Raw genomic sequence first — 25866 nt, 5'->3', positions numbered from 1 at the left:
GGGCTCAAAAAAAAAAATCCTTGCTACATGCACTCGTCTCAATGAACGTCTCACTTGGCAGTGAAGTGTCGAGCTAGACGTCATGCATGATTCACGTGTAGCAATGAAGTTTTTTTTTTTTTTTTTTTGGGGGGGGCTAACACGTATCACAACACGCTACTCACACCAGCGCAAGCTCAACTGCTATGAGGGGTGGATTATACAAAATTTGTGTACGCTTGCCAGCCATCTGGCCAAAATCCCATAGTATTTAGGTGTCAGACGTAAGATATGAGACGTTAGATGTCACGGTCGCTCAAACTGTGCGGCGGTGATGGTTGAGGCGACGGCGACAAAAAGTATATTTTTTACTTTGCATCAAAATAACGTATATGTGGATAAATGTCTGCATAACGTACGTGTGGATAATCTATATTAATTTATTGCGGCGGCGACATACTTCTCAGACGTTAGACGTTTGCTCACTATAAAAAATATACTCTCAACTAGGGTAGACCAGGTACAGTTGGTACACTTTTTGCTTACCACACCAAAATTATGGGACTGAAAAGAAGTGAAACGAAGTGATTTTTCATATGACATTTCTTTTACTTGTCTACTAAAATATTATTAATAATTAACATCCATAAGTAGGTCATATTTTTCACAATTAGCTCATAAACACAAGAAGCTTTTTTGTTCCAACTGTACCCATGTCGAAAACAGTCAGGTACAGTTGAAACAGTACCCTAGTACAGTTGAGACACCCATCCGGAATGCTGTAAAGCTGCCTAACCAATTCACTGCAAATGTAAAATACCTTTAAAAATGAGAATTTAACAGTTTTTATTTTCATTTAGTATTTTATTTTATTATTTTGTTTAGTTAAAAGTAGTCCATTTGTATAACATTGTGCAGTAATGGCAAACAGTGATACAATATTTAATTTTAGGCCATACATTTAATATTAACAGTTGAAAAGTTGAGTAACAGTAAAAAACATTGAACAATTGCAAACAGCAATAATAAAACAGATGAAATCTATTAATTTTAATAGATTAATAGATCTTAATAGAACTTACATCGTGCAACTAAACTGCATGGGCCGCAATAGGATTCTATGGTGTGGGTATGTGTCTCAACTGTACCCCGCTGACCACCTCGAACATTTCTCTAGATTTTACGATGACCTTGTATGACACAAAGTCATGCAATATGTCAGTGTTTAGAGCACAAAATAAGGTTTACGAAAATGTAAGTTAACTTTAACAGTCATGTAAGGATGAGAAGCTATTCAATGTGGAAGCGACGTGGTGAAGTGAAAAAATTACCTTAGAAAAAAACTTTCGCTGCCGTGCACTTTGAGCGCAGCTCCGACACGGGACCGTGACATCTAACATTTCATATCTTACATCTGACGCCTGAATACTATGGGATTATACTATGAATACTATGGGCCAGACGGCTGGCGAGCGTATACACGTAAGTTCTCCTCTCAGTTTGCTTAGCAGTCATCAAATTTTGTATAATCCACCCCCTAATAGACATTCGGATAGACGTTCGGTTTGACTTTCGATCGGCCGATCGGTCGGTCGGTCGTTCGGATGCTTGATTTTGGCACGGAGTCCGCGGCATAGCTCAACTACACCACCGCCATCACTGCCGCGCACTTTGAGTGCAGTTCCGTTCGTTCCATTGACTTCCATTCAAACGAATGCGAATGCATCAGACTGGAAACGCAAGCTTGTGCAAAAAATTCACATTTCGTTGTGTTCCAGAGATCATGTTTGATGAACTCTGACCTGCGAATTTGCATCACATAAAGACTTGTGAGCAGTAGAAGATCAATTTGTCACGGCATGACCTCTTGTCTGAATTAAAATAAATATATTTTTGCAGTAGCCTAAAGTTGAGTTCTATATTCTAACTTATTCTAAGTTCTATATTTTTACATTTTGAATGTATTACTTATGTGTTATATGTTGAATTCATGTTTATACAATAAAGACGCTGTAGACGTCATATCACGACCAAATTTTCGCACATTCAAAGTGTGACCGCAGCTTTAGTTCTTCTCTCAGTTTGATTAGCAATCATCAAATTTTGTATAATCCACCCCCCATAGTATGCAACCGATCGGCGAGGGTAGCCACGTGCAGACACTTTCTGCTTCTCGTATTGACGCTCGTGCTGCGTTTGCATACTTTATCACAGCTGACATGAAATAAATGCATTATTTAACTAATACACTGATGTTTCAGTGAAATGTTTTAAACATTTTCATTTAATACTTAATGAAATGCTTACAGAGTCTGTTTTTACAATAATAAAGTTCAACATAAGCATATATTATTTAAATACCAATGTAGTGGGGTGTAAGTTTTTTATCAGTTTTATTTTGATAAACATGACACAATATAACATGGCGACTACATGAAAAGAGCTTTAACTGTTATAAAAGTACAGATTTGTGAGCTTTAGTGGAACTGAAGGGGTGACAGTAAACACAAATCGTTGTCAGTGAATCTGGCCATTTGTGAAACAGCTGTGTCATCCTCTTGAGAAACTGCACTGGTGCCTTTCTGAAAAATTATACTCTATCTGTAGAATCATTTCCCTTTCCTGAACCTGTTAACACGCCTATTGGTCAAATATGTTTCACTGGGGAAAAGAAAAAAGAGGAAGAACTTTATTCCTTGAGAACAGTGTCTCTGCCCCTCCTGCAGTCTCATAATGGAACAACCTTTTTGACCATTTAAATTGAAAAAATATATGGTCCATGAAACAAAGATTTTTCCTCACTAACAAAATAAAATAAATAACTTTTTAATTACTCCATAATATTTACCCTGTCAAACATTTTCTTAAGAAAAAAATTGGATCAGATTTTGACACTAAATGCTCCTTTTGTCAGAATGATACTGAAACAATTTGTTTTGGTCGTGTAACTTTTCAGCTCTGCAAAGATGTTAGTTCTGTTATTTCAAGTAGTTTTTTCAATGAATCCTAAATATGTTATTTTTGGTTTCTTTGCAGTGGATTCAAATGCCTGCTTTATAATAAACCTAATTCTCTTCCTATGTAGATTTTATATTCATAAATGTAAATTTTCTAACTGTAAACCTATTTTTGTAGTATTTCTTCAAGAGATAAAACATTTTTTACTTACAATTTACAATTGAAGTGGGGCAATGCACTTAAGACCTGTGACCTGTCTGTCCAAAGACTCGGGAATTCTATGAGTATGGACAGGATTAATTTAGACCTAAACGGGAACCTTTCATTATCCAGAGTGGCTAAATAAGTATTCAGGTTTCCTATCTTCTGCCTGCATGTGGCCCCACAGCACTATAAGGTACAGTTCTTCTGCACAGCTCAATCTCTGGACTTCTCACATTGACAGCATTTGAGGCAGGCTTCTTGGGCCTTTTGTCCAGTTATGTGGAGTCCTTGTTAGAGCGTCCGACTCCCATGCAGAAGGGCACGGGTTTGCATCCCACTTGGAGCGGGCAGGTGTGAACTGGAGGAGCTACATATGTCTCAGCAATAAAATCATGAGTTGGGCTTTTCTGCTGGCACAGGAGAAAACAGAAAAACATCAATATATTGACTGTATTTAAACTTATTGATTATCACTGCAGTTTCTCTTTACTACTTCTGGTCATCTGTGAAAACAAATTATTCATTAGATCAAATTATTCATAAAGCTGGTTCTTTTCAAATGAGTCAGTTTCAACTCTCTTAATAGTCTTTGCCATTTTGGTGTTCACTTTGGTAATCCCTTCCACTGGGCATAAGCATTTCTTTCATTCACTTTTTTATAATTTACTTAATTTACTCCTTTAATTACAATTTATTAACTGCTGATATAACTTCTTCTAATTCTAATTGTCATTTATAATATGTTTTGATTCATAGTTCAAGTTGATTTCTTTTACCTTTATTTATTGGCCTGTAATTTCTTTTTATAATGTATCTTTTATTCTTACATTTACTTTACTCTCCTATATCATTAATCATTAAATATACTTTACTAAAGAACTTTATATATAGAAAGATGGTGCACTCGTGGAGCCCCGCACATGACAAGCAAGAAAAAATAAAATCATGCACACGATTTACTATTTCCTTTCCTCGATTTATAAATAATGTGCATGATTTATAAATTGAGGGAACGAAATAGTAAATTGTGTGCACGTTTTAGTAAATCGAAGGAACAAATTAGTAAATCGTGCGCACGATTTAGTCTACTATTTTTTTTCCCTGCATGTCATGTCCGGGGCTCCATACACTCGCATTATGAATAGGAGTAAGTTCAATGTGCAATATGGCTTCTAAAAGAGCCAATCTACGATTGGTAAATTCATCGCATCACTGCAGCTGCAGTTAGAAGCTCCAGTTTTCTATAGAAACAGTCAGATGTGCGCTTATGACTTCATTGGTGATTTCAAATATTAATCTTAACCCTCTACCGCATAGCGTTGCCATATGGCAACATACTCTTTGTGTTCATTTCCTTGCCACCGTCTCTTTAAGAGAACATTCTAGGTTTTTTTTGTTGGTAAGAGAAGACCTTAGTTTAGCCAATGATGTGCTTTGGTTAGATCAGTGGTTCTCAAACCTGTCCTGGGGACCCCCCCACCACTGCACATTTTGCATGTCACCCTCATCTAACACACCTGATTCAAGTCATCAGCTAATTAGTAGAGACTGCAAGAGTTGAATTGGGTTTGTTAGATGAGGGTGACATGCAAAATGTGCAGTGGTGGGGGGGTCCCCAGGACAGGTTTGAGAACCACTGGGTTAGATCACATAACATGCTTTTTTTTTTTTTTTTTTATGTGGCACGATTTATTACAGACTGCCGTCTCTTGTCGGTAGTTGCTGAAAGCAAATTAAAACGTCAGTAACAAACAAGGACCCACCCATGTCACATTCACAAAAAAATGTTAACATCATCTCAGGTAAGGTATGATGACATATTCACCACTCAAAAAAGTTTTTATGAAATTAGTTTTTGGTAAATCGATAAAATGTCTGTGTTGCCATATGGCAACACTGCGCAATAATGGAATGGCATTATTATAATAGGTTAGCTAGCTAGCAAAGGCCAGCTGCAGTCTGTTAAGCTATAACAATAACAACATTAATGCTAGTGATATAATGTTGATCAGTCATATGTCAAGGACTGCCATGGCATTTATATTATGGATTAAATCAACAGAGATCTGCCACCACAGCCAGTATACTGGCCCAGACCAACCACTGGCCTATCATAGTGTCTCAAAAAGGCAGGTGCAAGTGGCTGTAAGTGTATTGTTGTGTAAATGTGATGTCTACATGTTCATTTAACTTGTTAAATGAACAATGTGAGTTACATTCTAGACACAGTATTGTTAATATTGTTTTTTTTCCCCCCTTTATTTCGCCAAAGAAAATTTCAAAATGATGAACAGCAGAACAGAGCCTGTGCAACAGACAGAAATGTTTTTGTTATTCTGACTGAATCCACGTTTAGAACGAATGAATCCGAGCTTCGTTCCTGAATGAATCAGTCATTTGAACAAATCGGTTGACTCACTCACTCATTAAGACAGTGACCTGCTGCCACCTACTGGCAGTTTAGTTTAGTGTCATATTTAAGGGACATTTTAATTAAAAAGTTAAAATTAGAAAAATGTATTTAAATATTTAAATATTGAATTAAATTTATGCAGACAAATTGTAAATGCTGTGTAAATATATGTCACTTCTCATTCTGTGTCACCTCTGTATTACAAAGATGGATTTTGTTGATAATGATTTAATTTGTATAATTTGTACCAATTTAATTGGTAACAGCCATAATGTATAGGCTACTATGCTAGTATTAATTTTTATTTCTTCAGGTCAAATTTGACTTTACAAAATGTGCAGCAACACTGAAAGAGAGAAACTAAATAAACAAAGTAAAAATTATTTAGACCGATACATTTTCCCCCCCAAGGATTCTATAAATATCGTGATATATCGATATTGTGATATTTTTTTGCCACAATAACCGTGGTGTGAAAAATCCAATATTGTGACAGCCCTAATATATATATATATATATATATATATATATATATATATATATATATATATATATATATATATAATTTTAAAATAATATGGCTTGCTGCATTAATGATGAACAGAACACACAGTGTTGGGTTGATCGTGGCATTGGTTCAATTTTTGTTCCTGAGATCTACAAGTTATAAAACTAAAGCTGCTACATTTTGGAAAAAAAAAAAAAAAAATACTTTGGACTCATTTGTTTGTGAGATATATAATCATATACAGTTTTACAACATAAACGCTGCTCAGGTTGCACAACTTCTTGAAGAACAATGACGGAGAGCAGATAATTCAGAAGAAATGTGATGGGAAACATAGGGCTTAAGAAAACCTTCCGTTGCCTGAGGGCAACATTGTGCTGTAGAGGGTTAAGGTTAACAAGGATAAAGCTTGAACAAAACATCATCCAGTCAATATTTCTCAGAAACATGAATATGTTCTCTAAGATATTTTATGGTGTTTTTTCTGGCTTTTTTCCCCCCTTTTCCAATGAAATAAGAAATAATGCTGTTGTGACAACCAATACTAGTGACCTTAATGCGCTTGTGTCATGTTCAGTAGATAAATAAAACTACAAAGACTTAAAAGAGTATAAGCATTTATTCTGAAAGCCTTTATTTGTCTTGTATTACATCAAAGTCAAAGAAATAACAGGGTCAGAAATCTTTCACCATTATACTTTCATGCCACCTTCACATTTAGACAAGCTTATTTAAGAAAGATTTTAGAGTTCATCTTCAGGACTGGATGATTTCTTTAGTGTGAAATAATTGTAACAGTCTTCACTGAAGAGTGAGGATTGTTTATATTTATTCCACAGAAACTCCTGTAATTGCTTCAGGGTTTTTTCAATGATTACTGGGTTTGGTTTTTTCTCACTTTTGTTTTCAGCCCAGTGAGCCTGGGATTCCCATGCTTTAGTATTAATATTAAAGCAGCAGAAGACGGTCCACATGTGTGAAGGAATGTTGACTCTGTCATTCAAGAGTCTGTTACCAGGCACAGCTCCTGTCAGCACATAAGCCAAGATATTATTAGGGTTATTTTTGTCACGGCAGTTAGAATCCATGGACTTTCTAACGTTTTGCTCCATAACTCTCCAACTACCACCATTAAAGCTTTTCTTCTGTGGCACAGTATTGGTCAGTGTGTATGTAGATTCAGCATTGATTTCATCAGCTGCGTGGCCGTTGGGAAATAAGTGACCACGTTCCAGTTCATCCGGTATTTCCTGGTCCCAATAGTCTCCGTCTATAGCCTGATTGGTTCCTGGTTCAGACATTGTGCCATCTAAAGGCTCAAGCTACAGAAGAGATGATGAACAAAGAGAAGGAGATGTACAGCCATTAAAACTCTTTACTTAGAAAAAATATTAAATGAAATTTATTTTTAGTAGAAAAATAAAATCAGATAAAGCTTAGATAATAATGAATAAATTTGATAATAATGAGGTGTGAATTATAACTAACAATCCACCATGAGAAACATTACCTGCGGCTCCACCATCCATGGAATATGTGGTTTTTCATCATAATGCCCAGTATATTTGTAAGCTGAGAAAATAGGAATCCTCTTCATTGTGTCATAGAGAGTTGCAAATCTGTATTTGTTGTCATATTTTTGACAGATGAGTTTGTAGCGGGTATCATCCTGCGAGGCTGAATCCTTCAGAACACCTTCAATCTCTGGAGGCTGATCTTCAAAAAAAAAATTTCTGCATGTGCTGAATTTTTTAACAACTTCAGTCATGATGAACGGAAAGCCCAACACCAGCAACACGGAGATGATGACAAACAGACGCATCTTCACCTGAACTGAATCTCAAACCAAAAGTAAAGTTGAAGAGGTAGAAATGTTGATGCAGTTCCACAGAAATGTCTCAAAATCGAGCCGTAATGGACATAGCTTTCCCTCGTACGCATTTAAATAGTGTTGCAATAGAGACCACACCCACACACACTCATTACTATGAACTCAACTCCCTCCAAGTTTATAAGAAAACTCTGAAACCAAAATTAGCAGTGCACACCTTTTTTATTAAGCAACTGAACACCAACTTCACAGTAACCAGACAATAATGTAAATGACAGAACTGCTTAAAAACAGATTTAAGTTAATGTTACTTTGTGCTATTACACCAATCCCTGAATTAAAATTGAATCAGTGGCTTTACATATTATATGCCCCTCAATGAAAATTTCTGGAAAATATCTTAATCGAAAGCTATTTATTTTTCAGAGATTTTTATTGGCACAACATTGTACTGTGAAAAAAAAAAAAAAAAACGCATAACGCCTTCCTCTGGTGTTCCAAATAAATTAACATGAACATCTCCCTTCTTGTCACACCCTGTCTGTTCTCTGTGGTTCAGTATCAGAAAGAGCTGTTTGAACACACAAGCAATTTACCTTGGTACTGAAGCTTTTAGTGCACACATACAAATACAACAACAAGAATCATAAAATATAAGAATAAATAAAATGAATATGAAAGTATAAGGACACAGTTAGGCTTAGTCATAATAAACATATTTACAGATTATGAACCTATTTACAGTATTGTGAATAATATGATTAAATATCAACTGAGTTAACAAAGATATTGCACTAAACAGTGGGAGTGTTGCATCTGCAGGTATATGGCATTTAACTGTTCAAGAGGGAAATAGCCTGTGGGAAGAAGCTACTCCTGTGCAGTAGCGGTTTTAGGCACGGGCGAACCGGGCAGCCGCCCGGGGCGTCTTTTTTTCGTGACACATTGGGGGCGGCAGCACGAGCAGATAAAAAAAAAAAAAAAAAAATCCTCTGCGTCGCGAGGCGGTTTTTCATCATTTATATAATTTCACTGTGTGTTGAATTGGCAAATTGGCGCTCCCTGCAGCTGCCGGCGCCCCTGCTTGCTGAAAATGTACCATGCACAGAAGCTGTGTGTTGTGAGAGAAGTGTAAAAGGGGTGGGGCGAGAGGCGCGGGCGACATTTCACCTCTGGGTCTCTCTCAAATGGAACGTACAGGGCGGGGGGGTGGACAGGGACGGGGATCCACACCAAGGCTGCGTTCCAGTTCGGTTTTTAAATGCCCTTCCCTCGCTAACTTCACTCGGTCTCGTTGACTCGGATGTACATCATTGCTTACGTTGTACGAGTGCCCACTTCTGGCGGAACCTATGGGCTGAACTGGAAAGTCCTAAGCCCTTGATCACTTGGAATCCGCAATGGAGCTGTTTATTATTTATTTTTTCCCCTTACAAAATTGTTTAATACAGCATTATATATGTATATATGTGTGTTTTAAATGTTTAAAAAATAATTAATATATCATAGAGTTGTTTGTGGTGGGGTAAAATAAACGCGATATGCGGTGACGTCACAATCGTGTTGCATTGTGGGTTATGGAGCTGCCTGAAGTGTACATATGAAGTAGACTCGCTCCCTCGGTCACGAAGTGGAACGCACTTCAAAATGGCGGCAGGGATTCCCCCGAGGGGAAGTGTGTAGGGAAGTTCGCGAGAGCGTGTCTAAAACCGAACTGGAACGCAGCCCAGTAATATAATTAATAATAGGCTAAAGTCAGGGGAATAGGCTCGAAAGGGGTCTCGCCCAGGGTGTATTTCAATGTAGAACCGCCACTGCTCCTGTGTCCAGATGTTCCAGTGCCCAGTGTTCTGAATCCTGTCCAGACAGCAACAGTTCAAACAGGTTGAATGATTTTACCTGCATTGTTTCCCAGCAACAATTTCTCACGATCTGAAATGTGATTGTCCCATTTCAGGTCCCGAGAGATGAAAAATAATCAATAGATGCAGGAAATCATCTGATTTTTGTTAAACAGTTATAATTACTTTGAAAAAAATTGCCTTTTAGTTTTGTTAATGAACACAACTATTGTTATATACATACTATGCATTTAATATTGTCTGATGTTGAAGGTCTGGAATCAATGGGAACTTTAAATCTATATAGGTCAGTATATTATGAAGCAGTTCTGACTAACTTACCAAGTTTCAAGTTTAATTTATTTCTAGAGCACATTTAAAAACAACAGTAGTTGACCAAAGTGCTGTACATAAAGGGTCATAAAACAAAAAACAAACAAACAGGTACTGTACAAAGTATTGTACATTACAAATCAGAAAAACAAACAACAAAAAAAGAAGAAGCACAGCTCTCAGACTGAATAAAATGCCAAAGAATAAAATTATGTTTTAAGACTAGTTTTGAAAGCAGACAGTGGATTTAAGGATTTATAAGGAAGCATTAAAACCTTTAAAAACTGTTTATGTGTTCGTGTTAAGCTGCAGCATTCTGCACTAACTGCAAGCATGAGAGAGAGGCCTGGTTGACAACAACATTACAGTAGTCTAAACGAGATGAAATAAAAACATGTATAAACATGTACAAGAATTCTTGCTTCACCCCTGAACGGACTTCTTGAGAAAAAGCTCTAAAACTCCTCAGGGGAGTTTCTCGTTTTACCGGAGATGAGTTTCGGAGCTTTTTCTAAAGAAGTCCGTTCAGGGGTGAAGCAAGAATTCTTTTACACTTTGGTACAATAGCTCACACAAACATTGCAAATAATGGCTGATTTTCAGTAATTATCATGTCAATATAAGTGAGAGTCAAATTTTCATTGGCTTTTTTAACAGATGATGATGATGTTTCTTTTTTTTTTTTTAAGTTATATTTAAGAAAAAAATGTCTGCTAAAGTAAATCTGGCTTTTACTGAAACAGTAATTTCTTAATCTCAATCCATCTTCTGCATACACTCTAAAAAATGCTGGGTTAAAAACAACCCAAGTTGGGTTGAAAATGGACAAACTCAGCGATTGGGTTGTTTTGACCCAGCAGTTGGGTTAAATGTTTGCCCAAGGTGCTGGGTAGTTTTTTTTTAACCCAAATATTGTTTAAAAATTACTGTACGGCTGGCTTAAAATGAACCCAAAATAGGTTGGAAATTTAAAATCAGACACATAATTACTAGAGGCAACAATAATAATCAAATGGTGTACATTTATTAATAAGCAATTTAATAAATGTTTATTGTTTAAGTATTATTCAAATGTTTGTTTATTAAACATATTAATAAATATTAATTTCCAACATATTATGGGTTCATTTTAAGCAAGAAATACAGTAATTTTTAAACAATTTTTGGGTTAAATAAAACTACCCAGCAGGTTGGGCAAACATTTAACCCAACCGTTGGGTCAAAACAACCCAATTGCTGGGTTTGTCCATTTTCAACCCAACTTGGGTTGTTTTTAACCCAGCATTTTTTATAGTGTAGGTGAAAAGGACATATATATTTATTATTGTGCCTTTTTAGACACACTTAACATATTAAAATTATACTATACTAATTGCATATTAAATGTATTATTTTGAATCAACTTTAAGCATAATAAGTGTATTTCAAAATGAACTTAACAAATTTTAAGATATTTGCAATATATTAAATATTTTGAAATTGTGTTAAAATGGTCCCATTTTAAGTACTGAAAGAGTTGGATTCGGGGATCCACTGCTGCTTCAATATATATATATATATATATATATATATATATATATATAGAGAGAGAGAGAGAGAGAGAGAGAGAGAGCTTTTTTGCTTACGAGCCACTGTGGCTAGTGGTTTTCCAAAGTTACTAGCCATTCGGCATTTTTTACTGGCCACAATTTTGCTACTGGGAAATGACATTTTATATGTTTAAAGTTAACTTTGGTATGCTTAAGTTACTTGATTTTGAGTCATTTTACTTTATTTAGAAGAGTTAAAACCCTTTCAAACTTTAAAATGCAGATTGACCACCAAAATCAAGACTACATTTTATATCAGCTGGTATGTACAGGTGGGCAAGGGGTGGGCAATATGAGCACAGGCTAATATGAGAAATTTTTGTTAGGCTATATAAAAGAACAAAGAAGCAAATTAGCAAATCACAAAAACAATAGGAAATTAAAACAAACAAACAAACAAAAAAAAACAGATGCAGTAGGTTTATGATTAAGATTAATGACAGACATGTATTTAATTGTGTTGTAAAGGCTCCTTTTTTATTTTGACATTGCACTTCATCTTCCAGCAGAGCAGTGCGTAAATTAATCTGCTGTTGCCTGCTGAACCAAAGAGTATAGAACCCAAGAGGCGACACTTTGATACTTTTTGGGTAACAGCCACTAGATGGCGCTCCAGTAGTGTGGCCGCCATTATGGGGTGAAAATACTAACTGGACCACAGAATCTTACACACCCAAAATCGGCGAATTTCGCTGCCAAATCAGAAGCCCAATAGAACAGTTTTTTAAATGAAGTCACCAGTAAATTGTATGGCTGCTACTGTAAATGTTGTATTGTCTTATATATTTTATTTTACCAGTTGTGGAATCCAACCATTCAACCATCTGAGGTAACGTAGTTAGCCTACTTTATTGAGTATTTCCATTTTATGCAACTTTACACATGTATTAATAGTAACTTGATAATTAATAAATTCACTTCTGGGAAGGAAGGAAGTGAGCAAGATGAGCGCGAGAAAAAGTTAGTTCTCATGACTTCTTTGATATATGTGCGAACAGCATTAGACAGGTGAGCGGATGAGAAGCTGGACTTAGCTTGTGCTGTCGTGAGTTTTGACCGAGCCTGATCATCGAGAAACTGAACTGCATGTCTGTGATATACCAGGAGGGGTATTGCTCATCGTGCTAGTGTAACTGGTCTCTTTTTCCCCCTTGCGTTGTGTTGTTTCAATAAAGCTCATACTTCAAGAAATCGTGTCCCAATCAATTTATTTACAGGGGAAACACTGAGAAAACAGAGCAGTAAGTGAGTTCATATAGGCCCATTCCAGCTTTCGAAACTGTGAAAACTTCTGTCACATTCCGACGGGCTCAAAAAAAAATGCTTGCTACATGCACTCGTCTCAATGAACATCTCACTTGGCAGTGAAGTGTCGAGCCAGACGTCATGCGTGATTCACGTGTAGCAATTAAGTTTTTTTTTTTTGCTAACACGTATCACAACACGCTAGCGCTCACACCAGCGCAAGCTCAACTGCTATGAGGGGTGGATTATACAAAATTTGTGTATACGCTTGCCAGCCATCTGGCCAAAATCCCATAGTATTTAGGCGTCAGACGTAAGATATGAGACGTTAGATGTCACGGTCACGTGTTGGAGCTACGCTCAAAGTGTGCGGCGGTGATGGTTGCGGCGACGGCGACGTAGTTAAAAAAGTATATTTTTTACTTTGCATCAAAATAACGTACGTGTGGATAAAAGTCTGGATAACGTACATGTGGATAATCTATATTAATTTATTGTGGCGGCGACATACTTCTCAGACGTTAGTGTCACGCGTCTGTAATTTGACGTACTTCTCAACAGCGTTGGTGTCACAAGTCTGTGGTGGCGACGTACCCCTTCTCTCACGTAAAAGTACACGACTGCCTCTTTCGGTAGGTTAGCTGTGGCACAATTTGCTCACTATAAAAAAATATACTTTCTCAACTACTTCGCCACCGTGCACTTTGAGCGCAGCTCCGACACGTGACCGTGACATCTAACATTTCATATCTTACATCTGACGCCTGAATACTATGGGATTTGGGCCAGACAGCTGGCGAGCGTATACACGTAAGTTCTCCTCTCAGTTTGCTTAGCAGTCATCAAATTTTGTATAATCCACCCCCTAATAGACATTCGGATAGACGTTCGGTTTGACTGTCGGTCAGTCGGTCGCTCGGATGCTTGATTTTGGCACGGAGTCCGCGGCATAGCTCAACTACACCACCGCCATCGCTGCCGCGCACTTTGAGTGCAGCTCCAACGTGACCGTGCCATCTAACTTCTCATATCTATGGAACGCCAAATGGGTCAAAATACGCCAGTAACCAAACGCCTGGTTCCCAGAAAACACCATTATTTGCGGCATTTTAGACGAAAAGACGGCGCAAAATACGGCGTTATGTAGTACAAGCGCCGTAAATGACGACGTTTTCACCGCAGAAACGCCGTTAATATCGGCGGTTTTGATCCGACCCAAAACGCCGTTCATTTCGCCGTTTGGCGTTCCATATTACGCCGTCAGTTACGGCGCTTCAGTCTGTCAAAGATGGCGTAAAAAGCGGCGTTTTCTATAATATTCAAACCAGCCCCTGTATTTGCTGTAACCGCAATAATGTGTTTATATTTATTTATTCAGCAGCATTGCTCGATGTAAGAGATAAATTAATTAATCAGGTTAAGAACAAAGCAAGGAAATGTATATGTAGCCTATATGTAGCCTACATTACAGTTTTGTTCGTCAGAAACCTATTATTATGCTAGGTAAGGTATTATGCTCAAGGTTTGCATCAAGTGGGCGAAAATAAACTCGCTTGTGTAGGAAATATTTTTTAATCAACAATAAACCCGACAAAGCCATTGCACACAACAATAAAGAAGCCTATATTTAGCTGTTGCGTGTAGGCTATTAAAGCATGTGCCAGGTCGCATGTTAAAAAGCATTATGAATAAAGCATTTCCTGTTGGTTAAGTTGTCAGCAACATACAGTTGTAGATATTTAAAAGACCAAACAGAATAATACAAAAACCGAAAAGGAGAGAGAGAGAGAGAGAGAGAGAGAGAGACCTCGAACTCCTGTCACGAAATAAAGAGTAGACTACTGACTCGTGAACAAACGATGGCTCTGTGGTTTTCACAAACAATAACGTACACAAAAGATTATAAAATAGTTTTACTTAGGCATATATGATTAAGGAAAAGGCACATACACACATGCCCAATGAAAAAATACAAATATCACACGATGAAAGTCCAAATATCAGTTGCAATAGCGTTAAAAGACAGGACTCTTGAGGTGGATCGACATTCTACTGCACAGGTCTTACCGTCTTTTAATGGGGCTGGGCTGTGTAGTAAAAGGAGGGGCTGGTTTGAATATTATAGAAAACGCCACTTTTTACGCCGTATTTGACAGACTGAAGCACAGTAACTGACGGCGTAATATGGAACGGCAAACGGCGAAATGAACGGCGTTTTGGGTCGGATCAAAACCGCCGTTATTAACGGCGTTTCTGCGGTGAAAACGCCGTCATTTACGGCGCTTGTACTAAATAACGCCGTATTTTGTGCCGTCTTTTCTTCTAAAACGCAGCAAATAACGGCGTTTTCTGGGCACCAGGCGTTTGGTTACTGGCGTATTTTGACCCATTTGGTGTTCCATACATATCTTACGTCTGACGCCTGAATACTATGGGATTTGGCCAGACGGCTGGCGAGCATACATGTAAAGGAGCGGTCACACTGCACTTTTCGTTCCATTGACTTCCATTCAAACGCATGCGAATGCATCAGACTGGAAACGCAAGCTTGTGCAAAAAAATTCACATTTCGTTGTGTTCCAGAGATCATGTTTGATGAACTCTGACCTGCGAATTTGCAGATTGATTTGTCATGGCATGACCTCTTGTCTGAATTAAAATAATTATATTTTTGCAGTAAAGTCGAGTAAGTTCTATATTTGTACATTTTGAATGTATTACTTTGTTATATGTTGAATTCATGTGTATAAAAATCGACGCTGTAGACGTCATATCACGACCGAATTTTCACACATTCAAAGTCTAGTGTGACCGCAGCTTTAGTTCTCTCAGTTTGATTAGCAATCATCAAATTTTGTATAATCCACCCCCCATAGTATGCAACCGATCGGCGAGGGTAGCCATGTGCGGACACTTTCTGCTTCTCGTATTGACGCTCGTGCTGCGTTTGCATACTTTATCACAGCTGACATGAAATAAATGCATTATTTAACTAATACACTGATGTTTCAGAGACAATTTTATTCACTACTTCATGAAATGCTTACAGAGTCTGTTTTTACAAGAATAAAGTTCAACATAAGCATTCATTATTTAAATACCAATGTAGTGGAGTCTAAGTTTTTTATCAGTTTTATTTTGATAAACATGACATAAAATAACATGGCGACTGCATGAAAAGAGCTTTAACTGTTATAAAAATAGAGATTTGTGAGCTCTAGTGGAACTGAAGGGGTGACAGTAAACACAAATCATTGTCAGTGAATCTGGCCATTTGTGAAACAGCTGTGTCGTCCTCTTGAGAAACTGCACTGGTGCCTTTCTGAAAAATTATACTCTATCTGTAGAAACAGATCCCTTTCCTGAACCTGTTAACACGCCTATTGGTCAAATATGTTTCACTGGGGAAAAGAAAAAAGAGGAAGAACTTTATTCCTTGAGAACAGTGTCTCTGCCCCTCCTGCAGTCTCATAATGGAACAACCTTTTTGACCATTTAAATTGAAAAAATATATGGTCCATGAAACAAAGATTTTTCCTCACTAACAAAATAAAATAAATAACTTTTAAATTACTCCATAATATTTACCCTGTCAAACATTTTCTTAAGAAAAAAATTGGATCAGATTTTGACACTAAATGCTCCTTTTGTCAGAATGACACTGAAACACTTCTTTTTTTCTTTTCTTTTTTTTTTGGTCGTGTAAGTAACTATACTTTTCAGCTCTGCAAAGATGTTAGTTCTGTTATTTCAAGTAGGTTTTTCAATGAATCCTAAATATGTTATTTTTGGTTTCTTTGCAGTGGATTCAAATGCCTGCTTTAGAATAAACCTAATTCTTTTCCTATGTAGATTTTATATTCATAAATGTAAATTCTCTAACTGTAAACCTATTTTTGTAGTATTCTTTCAAGAGATAAAACATTTTTTACTTACAGTTTACAATAGAAATGGGGCAATGCACTCAAGACCTGTGACCTGTCTGTCCAAAGACTCGGGAATTCTATGAGTATGGACAGGATTAATTTAGACCTAAACAGGAACCTTTGATTATCCAGAGTGGCTAAATAAGTATTCAGGTTTCCTATCTTCTGCCTGCAGGTGGCCCCACAGCACTATAAGGTACAGTTCTTCTGCACAGCTCAATCTCTGGACTTCTCACATTGACAGCATTTGAGGCAGGCTTCTTGGGCCTTTTGTCCAGTTATGTTGTGTCCTTTTTAGAGCGTCCGACTCCCATGCGGAAGGGCACGGGTTTGCATCCCACTTGGAGCGGGCAGGTGTGAACTGGAGGAGCTACATATGTCTCAGCAATAAAATCATGAGTTGGGCTTTTCTTCTGGCACTGGAGAAAACAGAAAAACATCAATATATTGACTGTATTTAAACTTATTGATTATCACTGCAGTTTCTCTTTACTACTTCTGGTCATCTGTGAAAACAAATTATTCATTAGATCAAATTATTCATAAAGCTGGTTCTTTTCAAATGAGTCAGTTTCAACTCTCTTAATAGTCTTTGCCATTTTGGTGTTCACTTTGGTAATCCCTTCCACTGGGCATAAGCATTTCTTTCATTCTCTTTTTATAATTGACTTAATTTACTCCTTTAATTTGTTGTTCTGCTCGCTTGATAAATAAACTACAGCTCATACAAAATGCAGCAGCTAGAGTTCTTACTAGAACTAGGAAGTAGGGCTGGGCGATATATTGCATGTGATTGTCACGCGCATTTCTTCAGTAAAGCCGGTTCACTGATTACCACTAAATCGCCATCACCTGCTTTCAAATGGCGCGGCATTTAATAAACAGACCCGTAGATCACTGACAATGCATTGGCTTCCTGTTAAACATCATATAGATTTTAAAATCTTGTTAATTACTTACTAAGCACTAAATGGTTTAGCTCCCCAGTACCTGAGCGAGCTCTTAATGCAATAGTCCTTCCCGTTTATTGCGATCTCAGAATTCAGGCCAGCTGATAATACCTAGAATATCAAAATCAACCGCAGGCAGTAGATCCTTCTCCTATTTAGCACCTAAACTGTGGAACAATCTTCCTAGCATTGTTCGGGAAGCAGACACACTCTGTCAGTTTAAATCTAGACTAAAAACACATCTCTTTAACCTGGCATACACATAACACATTATCAATTTATATTTTCAAATCCGTTAAAGGATTATTAGGATGCATAGATTAGGTCAGCCGGAACCGGGAACACTTCCTATAACACCAGATGTACTCATTACATCAGAAGAAGAATGGCATCTACGCTAATACTAGTCTTTCTGTTTACCGTAGTCAACCGGATCCGGACCTGCGCCTTGACACGACCACAACGCAGCCCTGAAGTATCAGCAGAGATCGAGTCGACTAGATCATCCACTTTGAAGACATCATCGACATGACAGCCAGTGCCACAGTTCCTCAACAGACCGTCCATCCCGGCGTGATGAATACGATCCTCAACTGGATGGAACTTAAATAAATACTTTGCTTGTTGCGATCCTATCAGACTTATGATAGCAACCTCAATCGTAACAAAGCACTGTTTGCCAGAGGAGAACTGGCCCACCGACTAAGCCTGGTTTCTCCCAAGGTTTTTTTCTCCATTTTAACACCTATTTGCAACCTGATGTCATCTGTTGGAGTTTGGGTTCCTTGCCGCTGTCGCCTTTGGCTTGCTTAGTTGGGGACACTTGACATTTGATTCGATATTCAACAGTGCTTTGATCTGCCTGCATTGACACTATTTTTTAAGAGCTGCTGTGCAACCAAAATAATGTACCAGTTATCAATGTAAAGCTGCTTTGACACAATTTACATTGTAAAAAGCGCTATATGAATAAAGGTGACTTGACTTTAATTACTTTCAATTTATTAACTGTTCATATAACTTCTTCTAATTCTCATAATTGTCCTTTGTAATATGTTTTGATTCATAGTTCATGTTGATTTCTTTTACCTTTTATTTATTGGCCTGTTATTTCTTTTTATAACATATCTTTTATTCTTACATTTACTTTACACTTCTATATCATTAATTATTAAATATACTTTACCTAAGAATTTTATATATAGAAAGACGTATGGAGCCCCGCACATGACATGTAAGAAAAAAAATAAAATCATGCGCATGATTTATAAATTGAGGAACGAAATAGCAAATCGTGCGCACGTTTTAGTAAATCGAAGGAAAAAATTAGTAAATCGTGCACACAATTTAGCCTACTATTTTTTTGCATGTCTTGTCCGGGACTCCGTACACTCAAATTATGGCATAACCTGATATTGCTGAGTTCAACATGTTCCTGGGTCAACATTTTTGTGTATCCTGGAACAACATTCAAATCAACCAATCAGATTTGAGGGACAAGTTTACAGATTATGTCAAATTTAGGCTTAAAAACATTAATTGGTGCTTCTACATCAGTGTTATTCATCTATCATTTCCCTCTTATTTTTGGGATAATTTATTGGTAGGGTTAGGTTTAGGAGCAGGAATAGGGTTAAGACTAAATTTTCAGACTAGAATGTTGTTCCAGGATCAACAAAATATGTTGACCCAGGAACACATCTAACTCAGCAATATCAGGATGTGCCACATTTTGAATAGGAGTAATGCTGCGTTCATGCCACCTCGTATTTCCCGGAATCTTGAATCTACTATGAATCTACAGCGGTCAGGTGGTACAGCGGCCATGTGGTACATGTGGGAGCTTTAAGAAAACTCCCAGCTTACAAGCTGTAATTATGATCTCTACAAGGATGTGAATGCTTTTTACAAGCTAGAATGTTGTAACTACGGGAATTTCAAGGCCGCGTGAACACACCTTAAGTGCAATACGCAATATGGTGGAATAAGCAGCTGCAGTTAGAAGCTCCGGTTTTCTACAGAAACAATCAGATGTGTGCTTATGACTGCTTATGCACATTAGCTTGATCCAGCCTAAAAAACAAAATTTATGAGACAGTTGTTGTTAGATTTCATTGGTGATTTGAAATATGAAATTTAATCACAGTTTTGGAGAATCCGATGTTTCCCGAGAGGCATTTCAAAGCATTAGCCCTTCACTGCAGAACACACAAGTTCTGGTAGGTTTAGGGATATGTAAAGTGGGAGGAGTAAAACCACACATGGCACCTCACTACATGGTAAAAAGTTAAAATATTGTTTCTATATTTAGAATGGCTTTATGGTATTTAGTCTATAAACACATTTAATATAAATACGAATGCACAAAACTTCAAGTTTATGACAAAAATAGTCTGTAATTTGGCTTTATTACACATTTTACATGTCTACATTAAAATTTAAAATAAAATGAGATATTTACCAGCACTTCTGACAAAATACCACGGTTACAGTTAGTGTTGCCACTGTAAATCCATGATAAATGTTGAATTGTTGGTTGAACAGTCTTCTAACTGGATCGGCTCAATGTTTCTCCTGATTTGCACGTTAGTGTTTTTGATTAAGTCAGCGCTGTTCCTACTGGCTTTCAACTGAATTAATTCACAGAGAGATTTGCAGTGTGTACCTGAGACCTCTACTCCGAACTCAAACATTTGCTGTTTAGTGGTCGTGTGATCGAGACAAGTAAACATATTTGTCAGCTTGTGAATCACGCACTATGCAGTGCGCAAAAGTAGCGCTGTTTCATTTCGAGTTGTTTCCCTGACCCAAAATTTAGTACTGCCACCTTGTGTTAACATTGTGGAACTGCACGATTTGTAAATTATGCATGACACATAATATATTTAAATAGACAAGCTGCGGATTGGACACCCCTGATCTAGAGTGAACCCATCTTGGTCATAGGATACACTCTTGTTTGTTCGCATTTAGTTGACAGTTTGAACGTTCTTGTGTCCATTTATTTATTTTCAAGATCTGAGGGTGAATTATAGCCAGTGTTGTTGTTTTCATTACAGCTAAAAAGCTGGGAACACAGAATGATATTTGCTTTTGACATTAAGTAAAGCACATAAACAGTACTGATATTATCATTGTCATGCTTTGTGTTGCTGTTTTTAGGACACAGTGTACAGCTAGGACCTGGACATATCAAGTCAAGTCACCTTCATTTATACAGCACTTTTACAATAGATATTGTTTCAAAGCAGCTTCACAGTGATAACAGGAAATTAATGGAACATAAATTGTTTTGGATTTACAGCAGCTCTAGAAAAAGATGTCCAGCTAAAGGTTTTGATTGACTCAATTCAAAGTTATTAACCTTGGGGCCACTTACACGACACCATTTTCAACTAAAAACAGAAAACTTAATGCTTTATGGCCATAAATCAATTGTATTAAAGGGTTAGTTCAACCAAAAATGAAAATAGTGTAATTTATTACTCACCCTCATGTCGTTCTACGACCATCACTAGATCTAAATCTAAAAATTTTAGATTACAAAATTATAAAACTTCTTATTGGATGTTGTATTTATTATCCCTCTCAATCTCTGATTTCTCAAACTCATATCTCTACAGTCCTTCTTCAGCATCACAAAGATTTTGCCTTACCTTCTGATTGTTTGGATTGAGAGCATTGCACAATAATTGGAGATTTCAAGGGGAACCCAGCCAGACTCAGACAAGTTTCGATGCTCAGATATTGATAATAGGATATGTAAAAAAAAAATCACTCTGAGACTTGATAAAAATTGCCAAATATATTGGTTTCTTTTTAATAACAAAGTTCAGAATAAAACATAACAGCGAGAAAGTCTTCCCCAGAGGTGTGGCAAACTTCTGTTACAAGTTTTTCAATATATATAGCTTGCAGAAATCACATCATTTATTTCATCAGAGAGACTTCTTATTAGTACATAGAAATAAAGCCCTTATAAACCAACAGCTTGCTGTTGCAGCGAGCTTAAGCTGCAAAGCATAAAATACAATGTTTGGTTGCAGCCTGCCTTGCAACACCTTTTGCAGATTGCAACACATTTTAAATGCTATAGCTTGAGACCTTTGCTTTATTTTCCATCTAACATCAATTTCAACATCAATTTCAGATATGAGCTTCTGTACTCAAAGCTTCAAGCTTGTTTGTACTGATCCATTTCACACATAAAAGCATTCAAGGTGATTGCTTTATAAGTAAGATCAAATCAACCATATCAATTCTAAGTTCTATTTGTTCATTTGACAGAAATTTGTCAGTAAAGTTTTCATTTGTTAGATACAGCTCAACATGGTCTAAAAATAATTTAAAGGGAATCAAATAAATTCACATGCACCCAGGGTACTTGGAATACAGCTTATTACAACTTAATACAAAAATTTATATCAGAGTATAACAAGAAACAAGAGTCCACATAACAAAAGCTTGGGTTCAATAAAATCTCTGTCACTGTCATACAAAAATGTATACAACTATATAATCTAAAAACTTTATAAAATATTAGATGAAAGCTTTATATTTACATAACTCATTGACTTAACTGTTCAACCAGATCGATTCGTTTTATCTTCTCCAGGATCTTCACTGTGACCTTCATAGATTTGTTTAGTCCAAAACTACTCACCATCTGATCCAATATTTCAGTGTTATGTGTAATCTCAAGGACAGAGGCTGGAACTTTTTTAAATTCTTTTAAATGCCACTTGAACGTCTTTTTATTGTCACCATTCAGTTCATTCAGGATTTCCAGAAGCTGCTCTTTAACAGATGCTATATTCTCTGCAGAGATCTGTGACATATAAGATCAGAAATTATTGATCAGAGAGATTATTGGTCTCTGGAGTAAAACCAAAGACTATAGAATAACACAAGTTGCGTCACTCGTATTATTATGAATGGGAGAAAGTGCAACGCGCAATATGGCGGAATAAGTCCCGCCTTCTAAATAAGAGCCAATCGCGATTGGTAAAGTCATCGCATCACTGCAGCGGCCGTTAGAAGCTCCGGTTTCTATAGGAACAGTCAGACGCGCGCCTCTGAAATGAGGCACAAGAAACGTGCATTTAGGACTGTGCATGCGCATTAGCTTGATCCAGCCTGAAAATACAGTTTTTTGTCATGATTCGAGCATTTAGAAACAAAATTTATGAGACAAATGTTGTCAGATTTCACTTGTGGTTTCAAATATGAAATTTAATCGAAAGCTTGGCAAACAGCTTTGGAGAATTTGATGTTTCCCCATTCAAAGAGATAGGAGCTGCACTTGGATGCCCGAGAGGCATTTTAAAGATGGTCGCCGAGTGAAATGACTTGTCTTAAAGGGACTTTGGTAAAACTGAGGCCTTACTGTTAAAACCTACAAAAATAAGAATAAACTTATTTGAAGCATAAATGTATATAACATGATACTCAAAAGACATGCAAAGGCCAGCAGCTCAGCTTGGACGTAAGTGTTGAAAGTGTTAAATTCAGGGATGAAAGACAAGCAAAACACTTTCAGGACCATTTTTGAATGCTTGTGTGACAATGGGTTCCTAATAAGCATAGGTGAGTAGCAACATTAACTTTGTTACATTTACTGAGTATTGTTTTTGTTTTTTTGGTTGAAAATATTGACTTTTAAGAGTAGATTTAAATGTAGGTACCTTTACTTTACTTGAGTACATTCAGGGGCGCAGGAGCAGGAGACATTTTCAAAGTGAGGGGGACCAAATTGCTTTCCGGGGGGGGGGGGGGGGGGGTTGTTATGAAAACGGGCGCTCTAAATTGTAATGGACTGGAGCTCACGTTCACATTGGGAACACGGGAGCACCGCGATGCGACCACAACGCAAAAGGCACTTTCACGATCAAAGTGCACGCCACTGATAAGCATTGTAAATTAAGTATTACAGTATACACATACCAGGTCTCCTCTCGTGCGTCTTCCACTGGATGAGGCAATATCACTTTCGTTTCTATTTCAGATATCTCTTTTATAGATGCCATCAATGCTTTTGCCTTTCAAGATGTAATTACCGAAATCAAAACAGTCCATAAACTATAAATCCTCACAAAAACTTCAGTCAAGCCAGATCGCGCGTCAACCTGAGAGATCAGCCTCCTTACCTTAAAGTGTCAAATTTCTCGGTTTCTGAATGGACGGTTTGGCTTGATTGACAGACGCTAACGTTCGGGCATGATTTATATACCATCAACCTGTCCTAAAACGTTAGCATGCTTTGATCGATGGTTTGGAGATCGCGTGTTTCTCCGTTCGAGAGCGCATTTCCTGTTCACATCCGCGACAAAACAGCTGATTATTTGAGGGGGACCAAATTGCTTTCCGATTTTCACGTTGTCATAACGTGAAAATGGTCTCATTTGAAAGAAAATAGCCTAAGCTAAATTAGGATAGTGACTAATTGAAGCAGCCCTTATCAAAAATGCGGGGGTCCTGACCCCCCTGTCCCCTGTGCCAACGGCGCCCCTGAGTACATTTCTAATGAAACAACTGTACTTTTACTCCATTACGCCGGGCGACATTCCTCTCATTACTTTATTTAAATGCAACGCATGTTAAGAAATGCTTATTTATTCCAAGTGCCTTCTCTGTTTTTCTGGGGCATGAGCGATGCCCCATTCACAAATGAATCACTCTTTTGAGATGATTCTGTTCAAAGCCTACATGCCATTGTGCATTCTGTCTACCCTATCCACCCTAAATAGTATTGAATATAACTAATGTCAGATACTATTGAGGATGGATAGTATGCACATTGAGACAGTTTCCTGTGCGCACTGAATCTCAAACCCATTGCAAACCGTTTCAAGGTAACTTTTCATTCAGATGGGAAACTGTAGCAAATTGTTGCGCACCGGTTTGAGCTTGAACATTCCCCATCACAGCCCCATAGGCTGAATGCAGAAACATAAATGATTAGTTCACCTCTCGAGTCTTCAGGTCTGAGTCCTTCGTTCTTTTTTCATGTGATTGGATACAGAAATTAGTTTTATTCACAACCTTCCTAACAAAGTGCATAGTTATTTTTTAATTTTTTTTTTTTTTTTTTAGCTAGTATAATAATTCATTTTCCTATGAAGACTGAACATATTGATCTATTATTTGTATAAAAAGATTGGTCAGAAGGGACATAGTGGCATAATAGTTATTGCACATATCTTTTGACAATTATGATAATTCCTAAACATAATACAACATACTGTCGACAGCATAGGGTCAATAGTAATAGGAATGTAATCCTGTATTTGTTGCGAGGCACTGAGCCAGAAAGTGGTTACGTGACAAAAGAATGAAGGTCCCAGACCTGAAGACTCAAGAGATGAACTAATCATTTCTGTTTCTGCATTCAGCCTATGGGGCTGTGATGGGATGAACAAACGACTCGAACCCAAAAGACTTGAGAGGCAAACTAATCATTTCTGTTTCCAGGACTGCATGGGGCTGTTACGGCCCAGACACTGACGACAACTAACGACTCGAACTAACGACTCGAGACATGAGCGATATCTTTCTGGGGAACAGATGTGATAAATGTGAGGTGACAAAAGAAAGAACAACTCGGAACAGAAGGTGATGTGAACTAACAAACTGCACAGCCTGAAGATCCTGCTAAGCAATGAATTATGAAATATGATAATAATAATGAAATATTTCTTAATTTGGCCTACATGGCTATATTAGCCTATAGTTTGTTTTTTATTCCAAATATTATAAACATCTGCAGTGTATTGTGTAATTTAATGTAACATTTCAATTATATTCTGTTGAAATGAATTAAATAGTTTTTTTTATTTGCATACATTAAATCATTGTGAACATTTCCGGTTGACTGGGTACACTGGCGTGCTTTGGCTGCCGCTCTGCTCTTCATTTGTTTATTTATTTATTTATTTTTTCTATTTTAGTAAGTGTTTTATACCACGTCACTATTTTTTATTGCTTTGTTTTATGTTTCTTTCTTCATGATGCAGCGGCAGTTATTTACATACGCTGGACTTTTGGCTCAGTTGGTGTTGGCTTGGAGTTTTTCCTTGTGTTCTTTGGATAT

General features: G+C 37.2%; 1 protein-coding gene across 1 annotated transcript; it reads right to left on the bottom strand.

Moving 5' to 3' along the window:
• Window positions 1-6805: 6805 nt before the first annotated feature.
• On the bottom strand, window positions 6806-11732 carry LOC137003295 (endonuclease domain-containing 1 protein-like). Its single transcript, XM_067363402.1, has 3 exons — window positions 11693-11732; window positions 7573-7895; window positions 6806-7384 (listed from the first exon to the last, which is right to left on the bottom strand). The coding sequence occupies exons 1-3, from the start codon at window positions 11730-11732 to the stop codon at window positions 6806-6808; spliced, it is 942 nt and encodes a 313-aa protein (XP_067219503.1).
• Between the last annotated feature and the right edge of the window lie 14134 nt (window positions 11733-25866).

Source organism: Chanodichthys erythropterus, chromosome 3 (genome assembly GCF_024489055.1).
Source record: "Chanodichthys erythropterus isolate Z2021 chromosome 3, ASM2448905v1, whole genome shotgun sequence".
Lineage (NCBI taxonomy): Eukaryota > Metazoa > Chordata > Actinopteri > Cypriniformes > Xenocyprididae > Chanodichthys > Chanodichthys erythropterus.
This window is presented reverse-complemented; position numbering and strand designations above follow the sequence as displayed.

Bases quoted from the DNA above. Each gene is read 5' to 3' on its own strand.
- LOC137003295 (XM_067363402.1), bottom strand. From the start codon at position 11,732: ATGGCTAGTAACTTTGGAAAACCACTAGCCACAGTGGCTC. The intron at 7,896-11,692 runs GTAAGCAAAAAA...TTTGAGATTCAG, and splicing joins ACCACTAGCCACAGTGGCTC to TTCAGGTGAAGATGCGTCTG. The intron at 7,385-7,572 runs GTAATGTTTCTC...TCTCTTCTGTAG, and splicing joins CATGGATGGTGGAGCCGCAG to CTTGAGCCTTTAGATGGCAC.